This window comes from Pseudophryne corroboree, chromosome 11 (assembly GCF_028390025.1).
Source record: "Pseudophryne corroboree isolate aPseCor3 chromosome 11, aPseCor3.hap2, whole genome shotgun sequence".
Lineage (NCBI taxonomy): Eukaryota > Metazoa > Chordata > Amphibia > Anura > Myobatrachidae > Pseudophryne > Pseudophryne corroboree.
This window is the reverse complement of record NC_086454.1, coordinates 297,083,338-297,101,827: the sequence shown is the minus strand read 5'-3', so window position 1 is coordinate 297,101,827 and position 18,490 is coordinate 297,083,338. Positions and strand designations below refer to the sequence as shown.

Sequence of the window (18,490 nt, the reverse complement as noted above, 5' to 3'; positions counted from 1 at the left end):
CGGACTACGAGAAATAGATTTACCGGTGAGTAAAATCTTATTTTCTCTGACGTCCTAGTGGATGCTGGGAACTCCGTAAGGACCATGGGGATTATACCAAAGCTCCCAAACGGGCGGGAGAGTGCGGATGACTCTGCAGCACAGAATGAGAGAACTCAAGGTCCTCCTCAGCCAGGGTATCAAATTTGTAGAATTTAGCAAACGTGTTTGCCCCTGACCAAGTTGCAGCTAGGCAAAGTTGTAAAGCCGAGACCCCTCGGGCAGCCGCCCAAGATGAGCCCACTTTCCTTGTGGAATGGGCTTTTACTGATATAGGATGCGGCAATCCAGCCGCAGAATGCGCCAGCTGAATTGTGCTACAAATCCAGCGAGCAATAGTCTGCTCAGAAGCAGGAGCACCTAGTTTGTTGGGTACCTACAGGATAAAAAGCGAGTCAGTTTTCCTGACTCCAGCCGTCCTGGAAACATAAATTTTCAAGGCCCTGACTACGTCCAGTAACTTGGAATCTTCCAAGCCCCTAGTAGCCGCAGGCACTACAATAGGTTGGTTCAAGTGAAAAGCTGATACCACCTTAGGGAGAAACTGGGGACGAGTCCTCAATTCTGCCCTATCCATATGGAAAATCAGATAAGGGCTTTTACATGACAAAGCCGCCAATTCTGACACACGCCTGGCCGAAGCCAAGGCCAATAACATGACCACTTTTTTCCACGTGAGATATTTCAGATCCACAGTTTTAAGTGGCTCAAACCAATGTGATTTCAGGAAACTCAACACCACGTTGAGATCCCAAGGTGCCAAAGGAGGCACAAAAGGGGCTGAATATGTAGCACTCCCTTTACAAATGTCTGAACTTCAGGCAGTGAAGCCAGTTCTTTCTGGAAGAAAATCGACAGAGCCGAAATCTGGACCTTAATGGAACCCAATTTTTAGGCCCATAGTCACTCCCGACTGTAGGAAGTGTAGAAAACGACCCAGCTGAAATTCCTCTGTAGGGGCCTTCCTGGCCTCACACCACGCAACATATTTTCGCCAAATACGGTGATAATGGTGTGCGGTTACTTCTTTCCTGGCTTTTATCAGCGTAGGAATGACTTCCTCCGGAATGCCCTTTTCCTTTAGGATCCGGAATTCAGCCGCCATGCCGTCAAACTCAGCCGCGGGAAGTCTTGGAACAGACAGGGCCCCTGCTGTAACAGATCCTGTCTGAGCGGTAGAGGCCATGGGTCCTCTGATATCATTTCTTGAAGTTCTGGGTACCAAGCTCTTCTTGGCCAATCCGGAACCACGAGTATCGTTCTTACTCCTTGCCTTCTTATTATTCTCAGTACCTTTGGTATGAGAGGCAGAGGAGGGAACACATAAACCGACTGGTACACCCACGGTGTCACTAGAGCGTCCACAGCTATCGCCTGAGGGTCCCTTGACCTGGCGCAATATCTCTTTAGCTTTTTGTTGAGGCGGAACGCCATCATGTCCACCTGTGGCCTTTCCCAATGGTTTACCAACAGTTTGAAGACTTCTGGATGAAGTCCCCACTCTCCCGGGTGTAGGTCGTGTCTGCTGAGGAAGTCTGCTTCCCAGTTGTCCACTCCCGGAATGAACACTGCTGACAGTGCTAAGACGTGATTTTCCGCCCATCGGAGAATCCTTGTGGCTTCTGCCACGCCATCCTGCTTCTTGTGCCGCCCTGTCGGTTTACATGGGCGACTGCCGTGATGTTGTCTGATTGGATCAGTACCGGCTGGTTTTGAAGCAGAGGTCTTGCCTGACTTAGGGCATTGTAAATGGCCCTCAGTTCCAGAATATTTATGTGTAGGGACGACTCCTGACTTGACCAATGTCCTTGGAATTTTTTTTTTTTTTTCCCCTGTGTGACTGCCCCCCAGCCTCGAAGGCTGGCATCCGTGATCACCAGGACCCAGTCCTGTATGCCGAATCTGCGGCCCTCTAGAAGATGAGCACTCTGCAGCCACCACAGCAGAGACACCCTGGTCCTTGGAGACAGGGTTATCAGCCGATGCATCTGAAGATGCGATCCCGTCCAAGAGGTCCCACTGAAAAGTTCTTGCATGGAACCTGCCGAATGGAACTGCTTCGTAGGAAGCTACCATTTTTTTTTCAGGACTCGCGTGCAGTGATGCACCGACACCTGTTTTGGTTTCAGGAGGCCTCTGACTAGAGATGACAGCTCCTTGGCTTTCTCCTGCGGGAGAAACACTTTTTTCTGTTCTGTGTCCAGAACCATCCCCAGGAATAGTAGATGCGTCGTAGGAACCAGCTGCGACTTTGGAATATTCAGAATCCAGCCGTGCTGTTGTAGCACTTCCCGAGATAGTGCTACTCTGACAAACAACTGCTCCCTGGACCTCGCCTTTATAAGGAGATTGTCCAAGTACTGGATAATTCTTTCGGCCATTACCTTGGTAAATACCCTCGGTGCCGGGGACAGACCAACGGCAACGTCTGGAATTGGTAATGACAATTCTGTACCACAATTTTGAGGTACTCCTGGTGAGGAGGGTAAATAGGGACATGCAGGTAAGCATCCTTGATGTCCAGTGATACCCTGAAATTCTCCAGGCTTGCAATAATCGCCCTGAGCGATTCCATTTTGAACTTGAACCTTCGTATATAAGTGTTCAAGGATTTCAATTTTAGAATGGGTCTCACCGAACCGTCTGGTTTCGGTACCACAACATTTTTGGAATAGTAACCCTGGCCTTGTTGAAGGAGGGGTACCTTGATTTCACCTGCTGGAAGTACAGCTTGTGAATTGCCGCCAGTACTAACTCCCTATATCCGAGGGCAGCAGGCAAGGCTGATGTGAGGTAACGGCGAGGGGGAGTCGCCTCGAACTCCAGCTTGTATCCCTGTGATACTACTTGCAGAACCCAGTGATTCACCTGTGGGCAAGCCCACTGGTCCCTGAAGTTCCCGAGACGCGCCCCCACCGCTCCTGTCTGTGGAGCCCCAGCGTCATGCTGTGGACTCAGAGGAAGCGGGGGAGGATTTTTGATCCTGGGAACTGGCTGTCTGTGCAGCTTTTTCCTTCTTCCCTTGTGCAGAAAGGAAGCGCCTTTGGCCCCCTTGCTTTTCTGAAGCCGAAAGGACTGTACCCGATAATACAGTGCTTTCTTAGGGTGTGAGGAAACCTGAGGTAGAAATTTTTCTTCCCAGCTGTTGCTGTGGATACAAGGTCCCAGAGACCATCCCCAAACAATTCCTCACCCTTATAAGGCATAATCTCCATGTGCCTTTTAAAGTCAACATCACCTGTCCACTGCCGGGTCTCTAATACCCTCCTGGCAGAATGGACCTTGCATTAATTCTGAACGCCAGCCGGCAAATATCCCTCTGTGCATCCCTCATATATAAGACTACGTCTTTAATATGCTCTATGTTAGCACCATATTCTCCCTGTCTAGGGTATTAATATTATCTGACAGGGTATCAGACCCTGCTGCAGCAGCACTATTCATGCTGAGGCAATTGCAGGTCTCAGTATAATACCTGAGTGTGTATATACAGACTTCAGGATAGCCTCCTGCTTTTTATCAGCAGGCTCCTTCAAAGTGGCCGTATCCTAAGACGGCAGTTCCACCTTTTATGACAAACGTGTGAGCGCCTTATCCACCCTAGGGGATATCTCCCAACGTGACCTATCCTCTGGCTGGAAAGGGTACGCCAGCAGTAATTTTTTTGAAATTACTGTACCAGTTTCTTATCGGGGGAACCCACGCTTCTTCACACACTTCATTCACTCATCTGATGGGGGAACAAAACACTGGCTGCTTTTTCTCCCCAAACGTAAAACCCCTTTTATGTGGTACTTGGGTTAATGTCAGAAATGTGTAACACAATTTTTATTGCCGAGATCATGCAACGGATGTTCCTAGTGGATTGTGTATATGTCTCAACCTCGTCGACACTGGAGTCAGACTCCGTGTCGACATCTGTGTCTGCCATCTGAGGTAACGGGCGTTTTTTGAGCCCCTGATGGCCTTTGAGACGCCTGGGCAGGCGCGGGCTGAGAAGCCGGCTGTCCCACAGCTGTTACGTCATCCAGCCTTTTATGTAAGGAGTTGACACTGTCGGTTAATACCTTCCACCTATCCATCCACTCTGGTGTCGGCCCCACAGGGGGCGACATCCCATTTATCGGCATCTGCTCCGCCTCCACATAAGCCTCCTCATCCAACATGTCGACACAGCCGTACCGACACACCGCACACACACAGGGAATGCTCTGACTGAGGACAGGACCCCACACAGCCCTTTGGGGAGACAGAGAGAGAGTATGCCAGCACACACCAGAGCGCTATATAATGTAGGGATAAACACTATCACTGAGTGAATTTTCCCCAATAGCTGCTTGTATAAACAATATTGCGCCTAAATTTAGTGCCCCCCCTCTCTTTTTAACCCTTTGAGCCTGAAAACTACAGGGGAGAGCCTGGGGAGCTGTCTTCCAGCTACACTGTGAAGAGAAAATGGCGCCAGTGTGCCGAGGGAGATAGCTCCGCCCCTTTTTCGCAGACTTTTCTCCCGCTTTTTTATGGATTCTGGCAGGGGTAATTATCACATATATAGCCTCTGGGGCTATATATTGTGATTATTTTGCCAGCCAAGGTGTTTTTATTGCTGCTCAGGGCGCCCCCCCCCCAGCGCCCTGCACCCTCAGTGACCGGAGTGTGAAGTGTGTATGAGGAGCAATGGCGCACAGCTGCAGTGCTGTGCGCTACCTTGGTGAAGACTGAAGTCTTCTGCCGCCGATTTTCCGGACCATCTTCATGCTTCTGGCTCTGTAAGGGGGACGGCGGCGCGGCTCCGGGAACGAACACCAAGGACGGGTCCTGCGGTCGATCCCTCTGGAGCTAATGGTGTCCAGTAGCCTAAGAAGCCCAAGCTAGCTGCAAGCAGGTAGGTTCGCTTCTTCTCCCCTTAGTCCCTCGTTGCAGTGAGCCTGTTGCCAGCAGGTCTCACTGTAAAATAAAAAACCTAACATATACTTTCTTTCTAGGAGCTCAGGAGAGCCCCTAGTGTGCATCCAGCTCGGCCGGGCACAGAAATCTAACTGAGGTCTGGAGGAGGGGCATAGAGGGAGGAGCCAGTGCACACCAGATAGTACCTAATCTTTCTTTTAGAGTGCCCAGTCTCCTGCGGAGCCTGTCTATTCCCCATGGTCCTTACGGAGTTCCCAGCATCCACTAGGACGTCAGAGAAATCAGTATATAGAGGTGAAATCAATCTGACCACAGTGCACCTGATTTGAGGGTCAGAACAGGACTGACATTACACAGAAAAGTCAGCACACATACTAGCAGTCAGTCACATGTTAAAGCATTAGACATTGTCATATGAGAATACAACCTCCATAATAACTTGTACATAAGTAGGAAAATTGTACTTCTGTTAAACTGGTTCTTTTTTCAACATAACATGCAGAAAACACAGTAATATACAGGTCTCATATGCAATAGGTACACAAGAGTGCTGCGCTTGATGTATGCTTAATGATAATTGATTAAAAATTAATAGATACACAGGTGTCTGCTTAAATCAATTTAAAACACATATGGAACTTGCTGATAAAATTTAAACAAATTTATTTACACACACAATATAGTACAATAAAAACCATTGATAAAAGAAAGCTCAAGCACACTGATAGACGTTCTAAATATGTCACTTTGTTGAAATGATTTGTAACAATGTAACTTCAATGCTGCCACATAGACCTAGTTTTGGTCTCTTTGTATCAATAAAACTGAATTGCAACAGTTAATACAGCCTGTATAAGAATGATTGTAGCTCCCGTCCTCTATGCTTCTGGCGTCCCAGTGCAGAGGAAATGCCGCTGATAATATTTATAATATAATATTTAATAATCTTTCGTTCGCAATTTTGATAAGCTAAGATTCACTCCCAGTAGGCGGCGGCTTAGCGTGTGCAATGCTGCTAAAAGCAGCTTGCGAGCGAACAACTCGGAATGAGGGCCCTTGTTAGCAATTGGGCAAAACCATGTGCACTGCAGGGGAGGCAGATATAACATGTGCAGAAAGAGTTAGATTTGGGTGGGTTATTTTGTTTCTAACTCTCTCTGCACATGTTACATCAGCCCCCCCTGCAGTCCACGTGGTTTTGCCCAACTGCTAAAAAAATTTCCTGCTGCGATCAACTTGGAATTACCCCCATAGATATTGTAGAAACAACTGTGTTTAAAGATGCTGTCCCAAATTGTGGTTACCACTCATATGCTGTATGCACACAGCTTATTGTTCCACAATATATATGTTTCTTAAAATGGTATGAAAACTTTTGCACACTCGTATGCGTTTCAGTATTAAGGTGCAGTCTCTTGTATATACAAGCAGTGGCACTAAGTATGGTGTCCCACGTTATGTGCAAACGATCCTGAGAGCACTTGTCCCGTAATGTGATTGCTGCTTATGTGCCGTGTATGGACCATTTAGTATTTTAGCGCAAAATAGTTTTTTGGTTCTTTGGTTTACTATCAGCAGCTGCATGACACTGCTAGGTCCGTGGTGGCCTGTTCCTGGGACTAACGTAATGTGAATGGAACGCCTGGTGCCTGCTGAAAAAGGAAGGTGAATAGTGCGAGAACATACAGCTAATGTGACCCTAGGCACTTCAGAGGCGTAAGCAACATTTGATCGCAACACCCCACTCATGTACGCGAGATTAGCTGTCACTATTATCATCACTTACATCTAGGTGCAGGATACTTGACCAAATGTAGTGTACACAACGCATAAGCACAACTCGGAACAGCAAATAACTTTGGCTACGCGCTCACGATACCCACAAATGCCCATCTAGCTGTCACAGGGAAAAGGATGAGATGCGAATGACTATGAAACGCGCAGCACACGACACATGTCCAGTATGTGAAAAATCCCTGGATGTGGCCACATTCAGACTTGCATGCGACTAAAGGCCTATAGACACTAGGCGATTTTGAGCTAAAAATGGCTTATTTTGGCCATTTTTAGCTATTTTGAGCTCAAAGTCACCTAGTGTGTATGCCCCAGCGACGGACAACGTGCGATGATGCGTGCTCCTGCATCATCGCCAGCGGGGTGGTCCGTTGTCTCATTTTTCCAGTATGCTTTGCAAAAACCATTCATTTTGAGATTCAGATTGCTTAGAATTTAAGCACGGATCTCTCCGTGTGTACCCCCCTTGCTTGACAGCTGGAGAGATACGATAACTGTAATGTAATTTACCTGTGCTTCCCTGAACCCCATTCTGCAGGACACCCACACACACTGCTTTCTCCCGATTCTGCGGGACACCCCACATACACTGCTGTCACCCCATTCTGCAGGACACCCACACACACTGCCCTCACCCCATTCTGCGAGACACCACGCATACACTGCCGTCACCCCATTCTGTAGCACACCCACACACACTGCCCTCACCCAGTTCTGCAGGACACCCCACGAGCTGCCTTCACCCCATTCTGAAGTACACCAACACACTGCTCTCACCCAATTCTGCAGGGCATCCACACACTGCTCTCGCCCCAATCTACAGGACAACCACACACTGCTCTCACCCCATTCAGCAGAAAACCCCACGAGCTGCCCTCCACCCATTCTGCAGGACACCCACACACTGCCCTCCACCCATTCTGCACGACACTCATATACTGCAGGATACCCACACACTGCCTTCACCCAATTCTGCTGGACACCCACACACACTGCCCTCATCCCATTGTGCAGGTCATCCATATACTGACCTCACCCCATTCTACAGGACACCAACAGACTGCTCTCTCCCCATTCTGCAGGACACCCACACACTGCTCTCACCCCTTTTGCAGGACACCCACACACTGATCTCACCCCATTCAGCAGAAAACCCCATATATTGCAGGACACCCAACGAGCTGCCCTCACCCCATTCTGCAGGACACCGCACATACTGCCCTCATCCCATTCTGCATGACACCCCACATGCTGCCCTCATCCCATTCTGCCGGACACCCCACATGTTGCCCTCACCCCATTCTGCATGACACCATACATGCTGCCCTCACACCCCACATGCTACCCTCACCGCATTCTGCCGGACACCCCACATGCTGCCCACACCCCATATGCTGCCCACACCCCATTCTGCCGGACACCCCACATGCTGCCCTGACCCCATTCTGCAGGACACCCACATACTGCCCTCATTCCATTCAGCAGAAAACCCAACATACTGCCCTCACCCAATTTTGCAGGACACCCTTATACTACAAACTGTCCTCACCCCATACTGCAGGACACCCACATATTGCCCTAATCCACTTCAGCAGAAAACCCCACATACTGTCCTCATCCCATTCTGCAGGACACCCCACATACTGTCCTCATCCCATTCTGCAGGACACCCCACATACTGTCCTCATCCCATTCTGCAGGACACCCCACATACTGTCCTCATCCCATTCTGCAGGACACCCCACATACTGTCCTCATCCCATTCTGCAGGACACCCCACATACCGCCCTCACCCCATTCTGCAGGGCACCCACATACTGCACTACCTGTATTGTACAGGGCATCAACGAAGGTTAGATGAAATCCCCAATTACTAACACTTCATACCCAGCAGCACCTCCAGGTGTAATAATAACCCTCCCGCTAGTAATCACCTATGTCTCTTGAACTCTGCACCTCGTTCATCATCTCCATCCACAGAAGCAGCTTCATACATGCCCGGGCTCATCTCCCCCTCACTCATAGGCTCAGCCCAGCATGGTGCAGCCAGCCAATCACCTCACCTCTCCCTGCTCACTGCGCGTCCCCGGTACATTCCCAGCGGCTGGCCAGCGCGCACTGTTCCTTGCCTTTCCGGGCACTAGCAGCAGCATTCCGCAACAGGTGTGTCGTGAGCGGCGGGTGCGCGCTCTCAGGTGTGTCGTGGGCGTCGGGTGCGCGCTCCCAGGTGAGTTTGGTTTCGGATTGTTTGTTCCCGGCGCAGACGATAACAGAGAATTGTGAGTAGACAGATAACGCAGCTTACAGTATGTTTGTAAAAGTGGAACAAAAGCGCAGAAGTCAGAGCATCATGTATCCCAGAAGCAGCAGGTCAGAGGCTCTGCAGCTATGGGCTGAGCATTTCCTGGTGCCTGTGTACAGATCATTACAGGTTTCTTACCAGCAGCCATGATAATAAGTATTCCTCCCATTAGCTGTGCCTCACAGTTGTCTGTAGCAGGTCTATACAGCTATATACATTGTTATTTGTTGTTCCATTAGCAAAATAAAAATAAAGTGTTATATACATTAAAATATGATCTACTGCTGTGTACTACTATTACTGTATTGCTATTGGTGCTATACTACTGCTTCTACTACTACTAGTACTGTACTGTTACTACCACCAATACTATACTATCACCTCTACTTAGCTGCTACTATAACTGTACTGATATAACTACTGCAGTGCTACTACTGAATTACTACCAGTACTGTACTGTTACTTACTAGTACTGTACTGTTATCACTACTAATACTACTACCAGTACTGTACTGTTACTACTGCTTCTGTCTGTTACTAGTTCTGTACTGTTACCACTACTACTGCCAGTACTGTACTGTTACTAACGCTTCTGTCTATTACCACTACTATACTGTTACCACTACTACTGTACTACTGCCAGTACTGTATTGTTACTACCACTTCTATCTGTTACTAGTACTGTAATGTTAACGCTTCTGTCTGTTACCACTACTACTGTACTACTGCCAGTACTGTACTGTTACTACCACTTCTATCTGTTACTAGTACTGTACTGTTACCACTACTACTGTACTACTGCCAGTACTGTACTGTTACCACTACTACTGTACTACTGCCAGTACTGTACTGTTACTACCGCTTCTGTCTGTTACTAGTACTGTACCACTGTTGCCAGTACTGTACTGTTACTACCACTTCTGTCTGTTACTAGTACTGTACTGTTACCACTACTACTGTACTACTGCCGGTACTGTACTGTTACTACTGCTTCTGTCTGTTACTAGTACTGTACTGTTACCACTACTGCCAGTACTGTACTGTTACTACCACTTCTGTCTGTTACTAGTACTGAACTGTTACCACTACTACTGTACTACTACCAGTACTGTACTGTTACTGTACTATTACCTCTACTCAGCTGCTACTATAAGTGTACTGTTATAACTACTGCTCCTACTGTACCCACTGTCAGTACTGTACTTACTACCGCTTCTGTCTGTTGCCAGTACTGTACTGTTACCACTACTAATACTACTACCAGTACTATACTGTTACCACTGCTTCTGTCTGTTACTAGTACTGTACTTCTACTATAACTGTACTGTAAGAACTACTGCTTCAACTGTACTACTGCCAGTACTGTACTGTTACCACTACTACTGTACTGTCTTATTGCTACTACTGCACTGTTACTACCACTACTTATGTACTATCTGTTACTAGTACTGTACTGTCTATTACTGCTACTACTGTACTGCTACTAGTACTGTACTGTTACTACCACTTTTACTGTAATGTCCGTTACTAGTATATTACTGCTAGTAGTTCTATACTGTTACTTCTGCTTCTACTGTACTGTTGCTACTACTACTATACGGTTACTAATACTGTACTACTTCTACCGATATCATATTAGTACTACTGTAATGCTACTACTAATTCTGTACTGAGCGATGGTTGAAAGCATCGGACAGGTTTGATAAATGATTGTGACCATTTTTCAGCTGTTTTCAGGCTGTGAACGATTATCATTCATGTCCATGCATGGTCCATTCAGAACGGTCGTTTCATTGGCTGACATGAACGATCAGTGTATAGCAGGCACCACTTCTCCAGGATGATGGGCGGTAATTGGCAGTATCAGCCTTGCTGTTTGTGATAAGACTCTTTCAAAGGTGGAGCTTATTTCCTTTATGATTCTGTGAGGAGATATGGAAAACATGCACTGTTTGGGGTCCTGAGGACTGAGTTTCAGAACTACTGAATTAGATAGAGACAGCAAGTCATGAGCGTGTTTTTCTTTTGATGGCAGTGTTTTCACCATTTAATGGCAGCTTTCAGATGGTCGCTCCATTGAAAGGCGTGAAAGTGATGGCCACCCAATACTAAAATGCATCTAAATTCAGCTATTTAGCCTCAAACCATTTTTCTCTAACGTCCTAGAGGATGCTGGGGACTCCGTAAGGACCATGGGGATAGACGGGCTCCGCAGGAGACATGGGCACTTTAAGAAAGAATTTAGTTCCTGGTGTGCACTGGCTCCTCCCTCTATGCCCCTCCTCCAGACCTCAGTTTGATACTGTGCCCAGACGAGCTGGGTGCTTTTCAGTGAGCTCTCCTGAGTTTACTGATAGAAAGTATTTTGTTAGGTTTTTTATTTTCAGGGAGCTCTGCTGGCAACAGACTCCCTGCATCGTGGGACTGAGGGGAGAGAAGCAGCCCTACTCTCTGAAGCTAGGTCCTGCTTCTTAGGCTACTGGACACCATTAGCTCCAGAGGGATTGGTACGCAGGATCTCACCCTCGCCGTCCGTCCCGGAGCCGCGCCGCCGTCCCCCTCGCAGAACCGGAAGATAGAAGCCGGGTGAGTATGAGAAGAAAAGAAGACTTCACAGGCAGCAGAAGACTTCATGATCTTCACTAGAGGTAACGCACAGCACTGCAGCTGTGCGCCATTGCTCCACACACCTTGCATACTCCGGTCACTGTAAGGGTGCAGGGCGCAGGGGGGGGCTCCCTGGGCAGCATTTGGGACCTCATGTTGGCAAAAAGTACACATATATACAGCTGGGCACTGTATATGGGTGGTCTTCAGTATGCCGACTGACGGGATCCCGGCGCACGGGATCCCGGCGCACAGTATACCGGCGCCGGCATACCGACACTTTTTCTCCCTCGTGGGGGTCCACGACCCCCCTGGAGGGAGAATAAAGCCCGTGGCGAGCGCAGCGAGCCCGCAAGGGGCTCATTTGCTCTCGCCACACTGTCGGTAAGCCGGCGGTCGGGCTCCCGGCGCCGGTATGCTGGTCGCCGGGAGCCCGACCGCCGGCATATCGTAGTGAACCCCTGTATATATGTATGAGCCCCCGACAAAATTACTGTTTAAGCGGGACAGAAGCCCGCCGCCGAGGGGGCGGGGCTTCTCCCTCAGCACTCACCAGCACCATTTTTTCTCCACAGCACCGCTGAGAGGAAGCTCCCCGGGCTCTCCCCTGCTGAGACACGGTAGAAGAGGGTTGAAAAAAGAGGGGGGGGGGGGGGGGGCACATAATTAGGCACAAAAACTATACATACAGCAGCTACTGGGTTAACATTAAGTTACTGTGTTATTCCTGGGATATTATAGCGCTGGGGTGTGTGCTGGCATACTCTCTCTCTGTCTCTCCAAAGGGCCTTGTGGGGGAACTGTCTTCAGAAAGGACATTCCCTGTGTGTGTGTGGTGTGTCGGTACGCTTGTGTCGACATGTCTGATGAGGAAGGCTATGTGGGAGAGGAGCGGGAGCAAATGAATGTGGTGTCTCCGCCGACGGCGCTGACACCTGATTGGATGGAGATGTGGAAGGTTTTAAATGATAATGTTAATTCCTTGCATAAAAGATTTGACAAGGCTGATGCATTGGGACAGTCAGGATCTCAACCCATGCCTGACCCTATGTCGCAGGGACCGTCAGGGTCTCATAAGCACCCACTATCCCAAATTGTTGACACAGATTCCGACATGGATTCTGACTCCAGTGTCGATTACGATGATGCAAAGTTGCAGCCAAAATTGGCTAAATCCCTTCGATATATGATTATAGCAATAAAGGATGTTTTGCACATCACAGAGGAAACCCCTGTCCCTGACACGAGGGTGTATATGTATAAGGGAAAGAAACCTGAGGTAACTTTTCCCCCCTTACACGAACTGAATGAGTTATGTGAAAAAGCTTGGGAATCTCTAGATAAAAGAATGCAGATTTCCAAACGGATTCTTATGGCGTATCCTTTCCCGCCAATGGATAGGCTACGATGGGAATCCTCCCCTAGGGTGGACAAAGCTTTAACACGCTTATCCAAAAAGGTAGCCCTGCCGTCCCAGGATACGGCTACCCTCAAAGATGCTGCTGATCGCAAATAAGAGGTTACCCTGAAGTCAATTTATACACATTCGGGTACCTTACTAACACCGCCAATTGCGTCGGCCTGGGTGTGTAGTGCTGTAGCGGCATGGATGGATACCTTATCTGAGGAATTGGATACCCTAGATAAGGATACTGTATTATTGACCCTGGGGCATATTATAGACGCTGTCCTATATATGAGAGAGGCACAAAGAGACATTAGTCTACTGGGTTCTAGAATAAACGCTATGTCGATTTCTGCCAGAAGAGTCCTGTGGACTCGGCAATGGACAGGTAATGCCGACTCAAAAAGGCATATGGAGGTTTTACCTTACAGGGGTGAGGAATTGTTCGGGGAAGGTCTCGGACCTGGTCTCCACAGCTACAGCTGGAAAGTCAAATTTTTTGCCTTATGTTCCCTCACAGCCTAAGAGAGCACTGCATTATCAAATGCAGTCCTTTCGTTCACAAAGAAACAAGAAAGTCCGAGGTGCGTCCTTTCTTGCCAGAGGTAGGGGCAGAGGAAAGAAGCTGCACAACGCAGCTAGTTCCCAGGAACAGAAGTCCTCCCCGGCCTCTGCAAAATCCACCGCATGACGCTGGGGCTCCACTGGCGGAGTCGGGCCCAGTGGGGGCACGTCTTCGGAATTTCAGCTACATGTGGGTTCATTCCCAGGTGGATCCCTGGGCAATAGAAATTGTGTCTCATGGTTACAAGCTGGAATTCGAAGAGATGCCTCCTCACCGGTATTTCAAATCGGCCCTACCAGCTTCCCCCCAAGAGAGGGAGATAGTGTTAAACGCAATACAAAAATTGTATCTTCAGCAGGTGGTGGTCAAGGTACCCCTCCTTCAACAGGGAAGGGGTTATTATTCGACCATGTTTGTAGTCCCGAAACCGGACGGTTCGGTCAGACCCATATTGAATTTAAAATCTCTGAACCTATACTTGAAAAGGTTCAAGTTCAAGATGGAATCGCTAAGAGCGGTCATCGCGAGCCTGGAAGGGGGGGATGTTATGGTGTCACTGGACATAAAGGATGCGTACCTTCATGGCCCCATTTATCAACCTCATCAGGCGTACCTAAGATTTGCGGAACAGGATTGTCATTACCAATTTCAGACGTTGCCATTTGGTCTCTCAACGGCCCCGAGAATTTTCACCAAGGTAATGGCGGAAATGATGGTGCTCCTGCGGAAGCAAGGTGTCACAATTATCCCGTACTTGGACGATCTCCTCATAAAAGCGAGATCAAGAGAGCAGTTGCTGAACAGCGTATCTCTTTCGCTGAAAGTGTTACAGCAACACGGCTGGATTCTCAATATTCCAAAGTCGCAGTTGGTTCCTACGACTCGTCTGCCCTTATTGGGCATGATTCTGGACACGGACCAGAAGAGGGTTTATCTCCCGATAGAGAAGGCCCAGGAACTCATGACTCTGGTCAAGAACCTATTGAAACCAAAACAGGTGTCAGTGCATCATTGCACTCGAGTCCTGTGAAACATGGTGGCGTCATACGAGGCCATTCCCTTCGGCAGGTTCCATGCGAGGACTTTCCAATGGGACCTACTGGACAAGTGGTCCGGGTCACATCTACAGATGCATCGGTTGATCATGATCACCCTGTCCCCCAGGGCCAGGGTGTCACTTCTGTGGTGGCTGCAGAGTGCTCACCTTCTCGAGGGCCGCAGATTCGGCATTCAGGATTGGATCCTGGTGACCACGGACGCAAGCCTCCGAGGTTGGGGAGCAGTCACACAGGGAAGAAATTTCCAGGGTCTTTGGTCAAGTCAAGAGACTTGTCTTCACATCAACATCCTGGAGCTAAGGGCCATATACAACGCCCTACGTCAAGCGGAGACCTTACTTCGCGACCAACCAGTTCTGATCCAGTCAGACAACATCACCGCAGTGGCTCATGTAAACCGCCAAGGCGGCACAAGGAGCAGAGTGGCAATGGCGGAAGCCACCAGAATTCTTCGCTGGGCGGAGAATCACGTAAGCGCACTGTCAGCAGTGTTCATTCCGGGAGTGGACAACTGGGAAGCAGACTTCCTCAGCAGACACGACCTACACCCGGGGGAGTGGGGACTTCATCACGAACACAGATTGCAAGTCAGTGGGAACTGCCACAGGTGGACATGATGGCATCCCGCCTCAACAAAAAGCTACAGAGGCAGTAGCTGTAGACGCCCTGGTGCCCTGGTGATACCGTGGGTGTTCCAGTCAGTCTATGTGTTTCCTCCTCTTCCTCCTCTTCCTCTCATACCCAAGGTGTTGAGGATTATAAGAAAAATTGGCGTGAGAACAATCCTCATTGTTCCAGATTGGCCACGAAGGACCTGGTATCCAGATCTGCAAGAAATGCTCACAGAAGATCCGTGGCCTCTTTCTCTGAGACAGGACCTGTTGCAACAGGGGCCCTGTCTGTTCCAAGACTTACCGCGGCTGCGTTTGACGGCATGGCGGTTGAACGCCGGATCCTAGCAGAGAAAGGCATTCCGGAGGAGGTCATTCCTACGCTGATAAAGGCTAGGAAAGACGTGACATCTAAACTTTATCACCGAATATGGCGAAAATATGTTTCTTGGTGTGAGGCCAGGAAGGCTCCTACGGAAGAGTTCCAGCTGGGCCGTTTCCTTCACTTCCTACAGTCAGGAGTGAATTTGGGCCTAAAATTAGGCTCCATTAGGGTCCAGATTTCGGCCCTATCCATTTTCTTTCAAAAAGAGTTGGCTTCTCTACCGGAAGTTCAGACTTTTGTAAAGGGAGTGCTACATATTCAGCCTCCTTTTGTGCCTCCGGTGGCACCTTGGGATCTTAACGTGGTGTTAAGTTTCCTAAAGTCACACTGGTTTGAACCACTTAAAACGGTGGAGTTGAAATATCTCACGTGGAAGGTGGTCATGTTATTAGCCTTGGCTTCGGCTAGGCGAGTGTCTGAATTAGCGGCTTTGTCACATAAAAGCCCCTATTTGGTCTTCCATATGGATAGAGCAGAATTGCGGACACGTTCGCAATTTCTGCCGAAAGTGGTATCATCTTTTCATACGAACCAACCTATTGTGGTGCCTGTGGCTACTCGTGACTTGGAGGATTCCGAGTTACTTGATGTGGTCAGGGCTTTGAAAATTTACGTGGCCAGAACGGCTAGAGTCAGGAAAACTGAAGCGCTGTTTGTCCTGTATGCATCCAACAAGATTGGTGCCCCTGCTTCAAAGCAAACTATGGCTCGCTGGATTTGTAACACGATTCAGCAAGCGCATTCTACGGCTGGATTGCCGTTACCAAAATCGGTCAAGGCCCATTCCACTAGGAAGGTGGGCTCTTCTTGGGCGGCTGCCCGGGGGGTCTCGGCACTACAGCTGTGTCGAGCTGCTACTTGGTCGGGTTCAAACACTTTTGCAAAATTCTATAAGTTTGATACCCTGGCCGAGGAGGACCTCATGTTTGCTCAATCGGTGCTGCAGAGTCATCCGCACTCTCCCGCCCGTTTGGGAGCTTTGGTATAATCCCCATGATCCTTACGGAGTCCCCAGCATCCTCTAGGACGTTAGAGAAAATAAGATTTTACTTACCGGTAAATCTATTTCTCGTAGTCCGTAGAGGATGCTGGGCGCCCGTCCCAAGTGCGGACTTCTTCTGCAATACTTGTATATAGTTATTGCTTCAATAAGGGTTACGTTATAGTTGCATCTGACTTGAACTGATGATATGTTGTTTTCATACTGTTAACTGGGTAGTTATCACAAGTTATACGGTGTGATTGGTGTGGCTGGTATGAATCTTGCCCTTGGATTAACAAAATCCTTTCCTCGTACTGTCCATCTCCTCTGGGCACAGTTTCTCTAACTGAGGTCTGGAGGAGGGGCATAGAGGGAGGAGCCAGTGCACACCAGGAACTAAATTCTTTCTTAAAGTGCCCATGTCTCCTGCGGAGCCAGTCTATCCCCATGGTCCTTACGGAGTCCCCAGCATCCTCTACGGACTACGAGAAATAGATTTACCGGTAAGTAAAATCTTATTTTTTCAGTCTAGGAGGCTTGTGGCAGCCATCAGTACAGTGTAGGAGGCTGGTGGCAGCCATAAGGACAGTGTAGGAGGCTGGTGGCGGCCCTCAGGACAGTGTAGGATGCTGGTGGCAGCCATCAGTACAGTGTAGGAGGCTGGTGACAGCCATCAGGACAGTGTAGGATGCTGGTGGAGGCCATCAGGACAGTGTAGGAGGCTGGTGGCGGCCATTGGGACAGTGTAGGAGGCTGGTGGAGGCCATCAGGACAGTGTAGGAGGCTGGTGGCGGCCATAGTGACAGTGTAGGAGGCTGGTGGCAGCCATCAGGACAGTGTAGGAGGCTGGTGGCGGCCATCAGGACAGTGTAGGAGGCTGGTGGAGGCCATCAGGACAGTGTAGGAGGCTGGTGGCAGCCATCAGGACAGTGTAGGAGGCTGGTGGCAGCCATCAGGACAGTGTAGGAGGCTGGTGGCGGCCATCAGGGCAATGTGTTAGAGGCTGATGGTGGCCATCAGAACAGTGTAGGAGGCTGGTGGCGGCCATAAGAGCAGTGTAGGAAAGTGGTGGCAGCCATCAGGACAATGTGTGAAAGGCTGGTGGTGGACATAAGGACAGTGTAGGAGGCTGGTGGCGGCCATAAGGACAGTGTAGGAGGCTGGTGGCGGCCATTAGGACAGTGTAGGAGGCTGGTGGTGGCCATCAGGACAGTGTAGGAGGCTGGTGGCGGCCATTAGGACAGTGTAGGAGGCTGGTGGCGGCCATTAGGACAGTGTAGGAGGCTGGTGGCGGCCATCAGGACAGTGTAGGAGGCTGGTGTAGGCCATCAGGACAGTGTAGGAGGCTGGTGGCAGCCATCAGGACAGTGTAGGAGGCTGGTGGCGGCCATCAGGACAATGTATGAGAGGCTGGTGGTGGCCATCAGGACAGTGTAGGAGGCTGGTGGCGGCCATCAGGACAGTGTAGGAGGCTGTTGGTGGCCATCAGGACAGTGTAGGAGGCTGGTGGCGGCCATAAGAGCAGTGTAGGAAAGTAGTGGCAGCCATCAGGACAGTGTAGGAGGCTGGTGGCGGCCATAAGGACAGTGTTGGAGGCTGGTGGCCGCCATCAGGACAGTGTAGGAGGCTGGTGGCGGCCATCAGGACAGTGTAGGAGACTGGTGGCGGCCATCGGGCCAGTGTAGGAGGCTGGTGACGGCCATCGGGACAGTGAAGGAGGCTGGTGGCGGCCATCGGGACAGTGTTGGAGGCTGGTGGCGGCCATCGGGCCAGTGTATGAGGCTGGTGGCGGCCATCGGGCCAGTGTAGGAGGCTGGTGGCGGCCATCGGGCCA

At 49.5% G+C, this 18,490-nt stretch overlaps 2 protein-coding genes across 7 annotated transcripts in view; one reads left to right on the top strand and one right to left on the bottom strand.

Annotated features, from left to right (window-relative positions):
* Positions 1 to 8,843, bottom strand: part of LOC134969499 (uncharacterized) — a 128,101-nt gene extending 119,258 nt beyond the window's left edge. For all 3 annotated transcript variants that reach the window (XM_063945494.1, XM_063945492.1, XM_063945493.1), the window contains exon 1: positions 8,676 to 8,843. In XM_063945494.1, the coding sequence (XP_063801564.1) occupies positions 8,676 to 8,733 (58 nt within the window). In that variant the 5' untranslated portion in view covers positions 8,734 to 8,843. The remainder of the gene's footprint in view (positions 1 to 8,675) is intronic.
* MARVELD3 (MARVEL domain containing 3) overlaps positions 8,764 to 18,490 on the top strand; it is a 68,887-nt gene continuing 59,160 nt past the window's right edge. For 2 of the 4 annotated variants that reach the window (XM_063945496.1, XM_063945495.1), the window contains exon 1: positions 8,764 to 8,968. In XM_063945496.1, coding sequence (XP_063801566.1) covers positions 8,779 to 8,968 — 190 coding nt within the window. In that variant the 5' untranslated portion in view covers positions 8,764 to 8,778. Of the gene's footprint in view, positions 9,021 to 9,050; positions 9,112 to 18,490 lie in introns of those variants that run through there. The other 2 variants (XM_063945497.1, XM_063945498.1) reach the window with 2 other exon arrangements.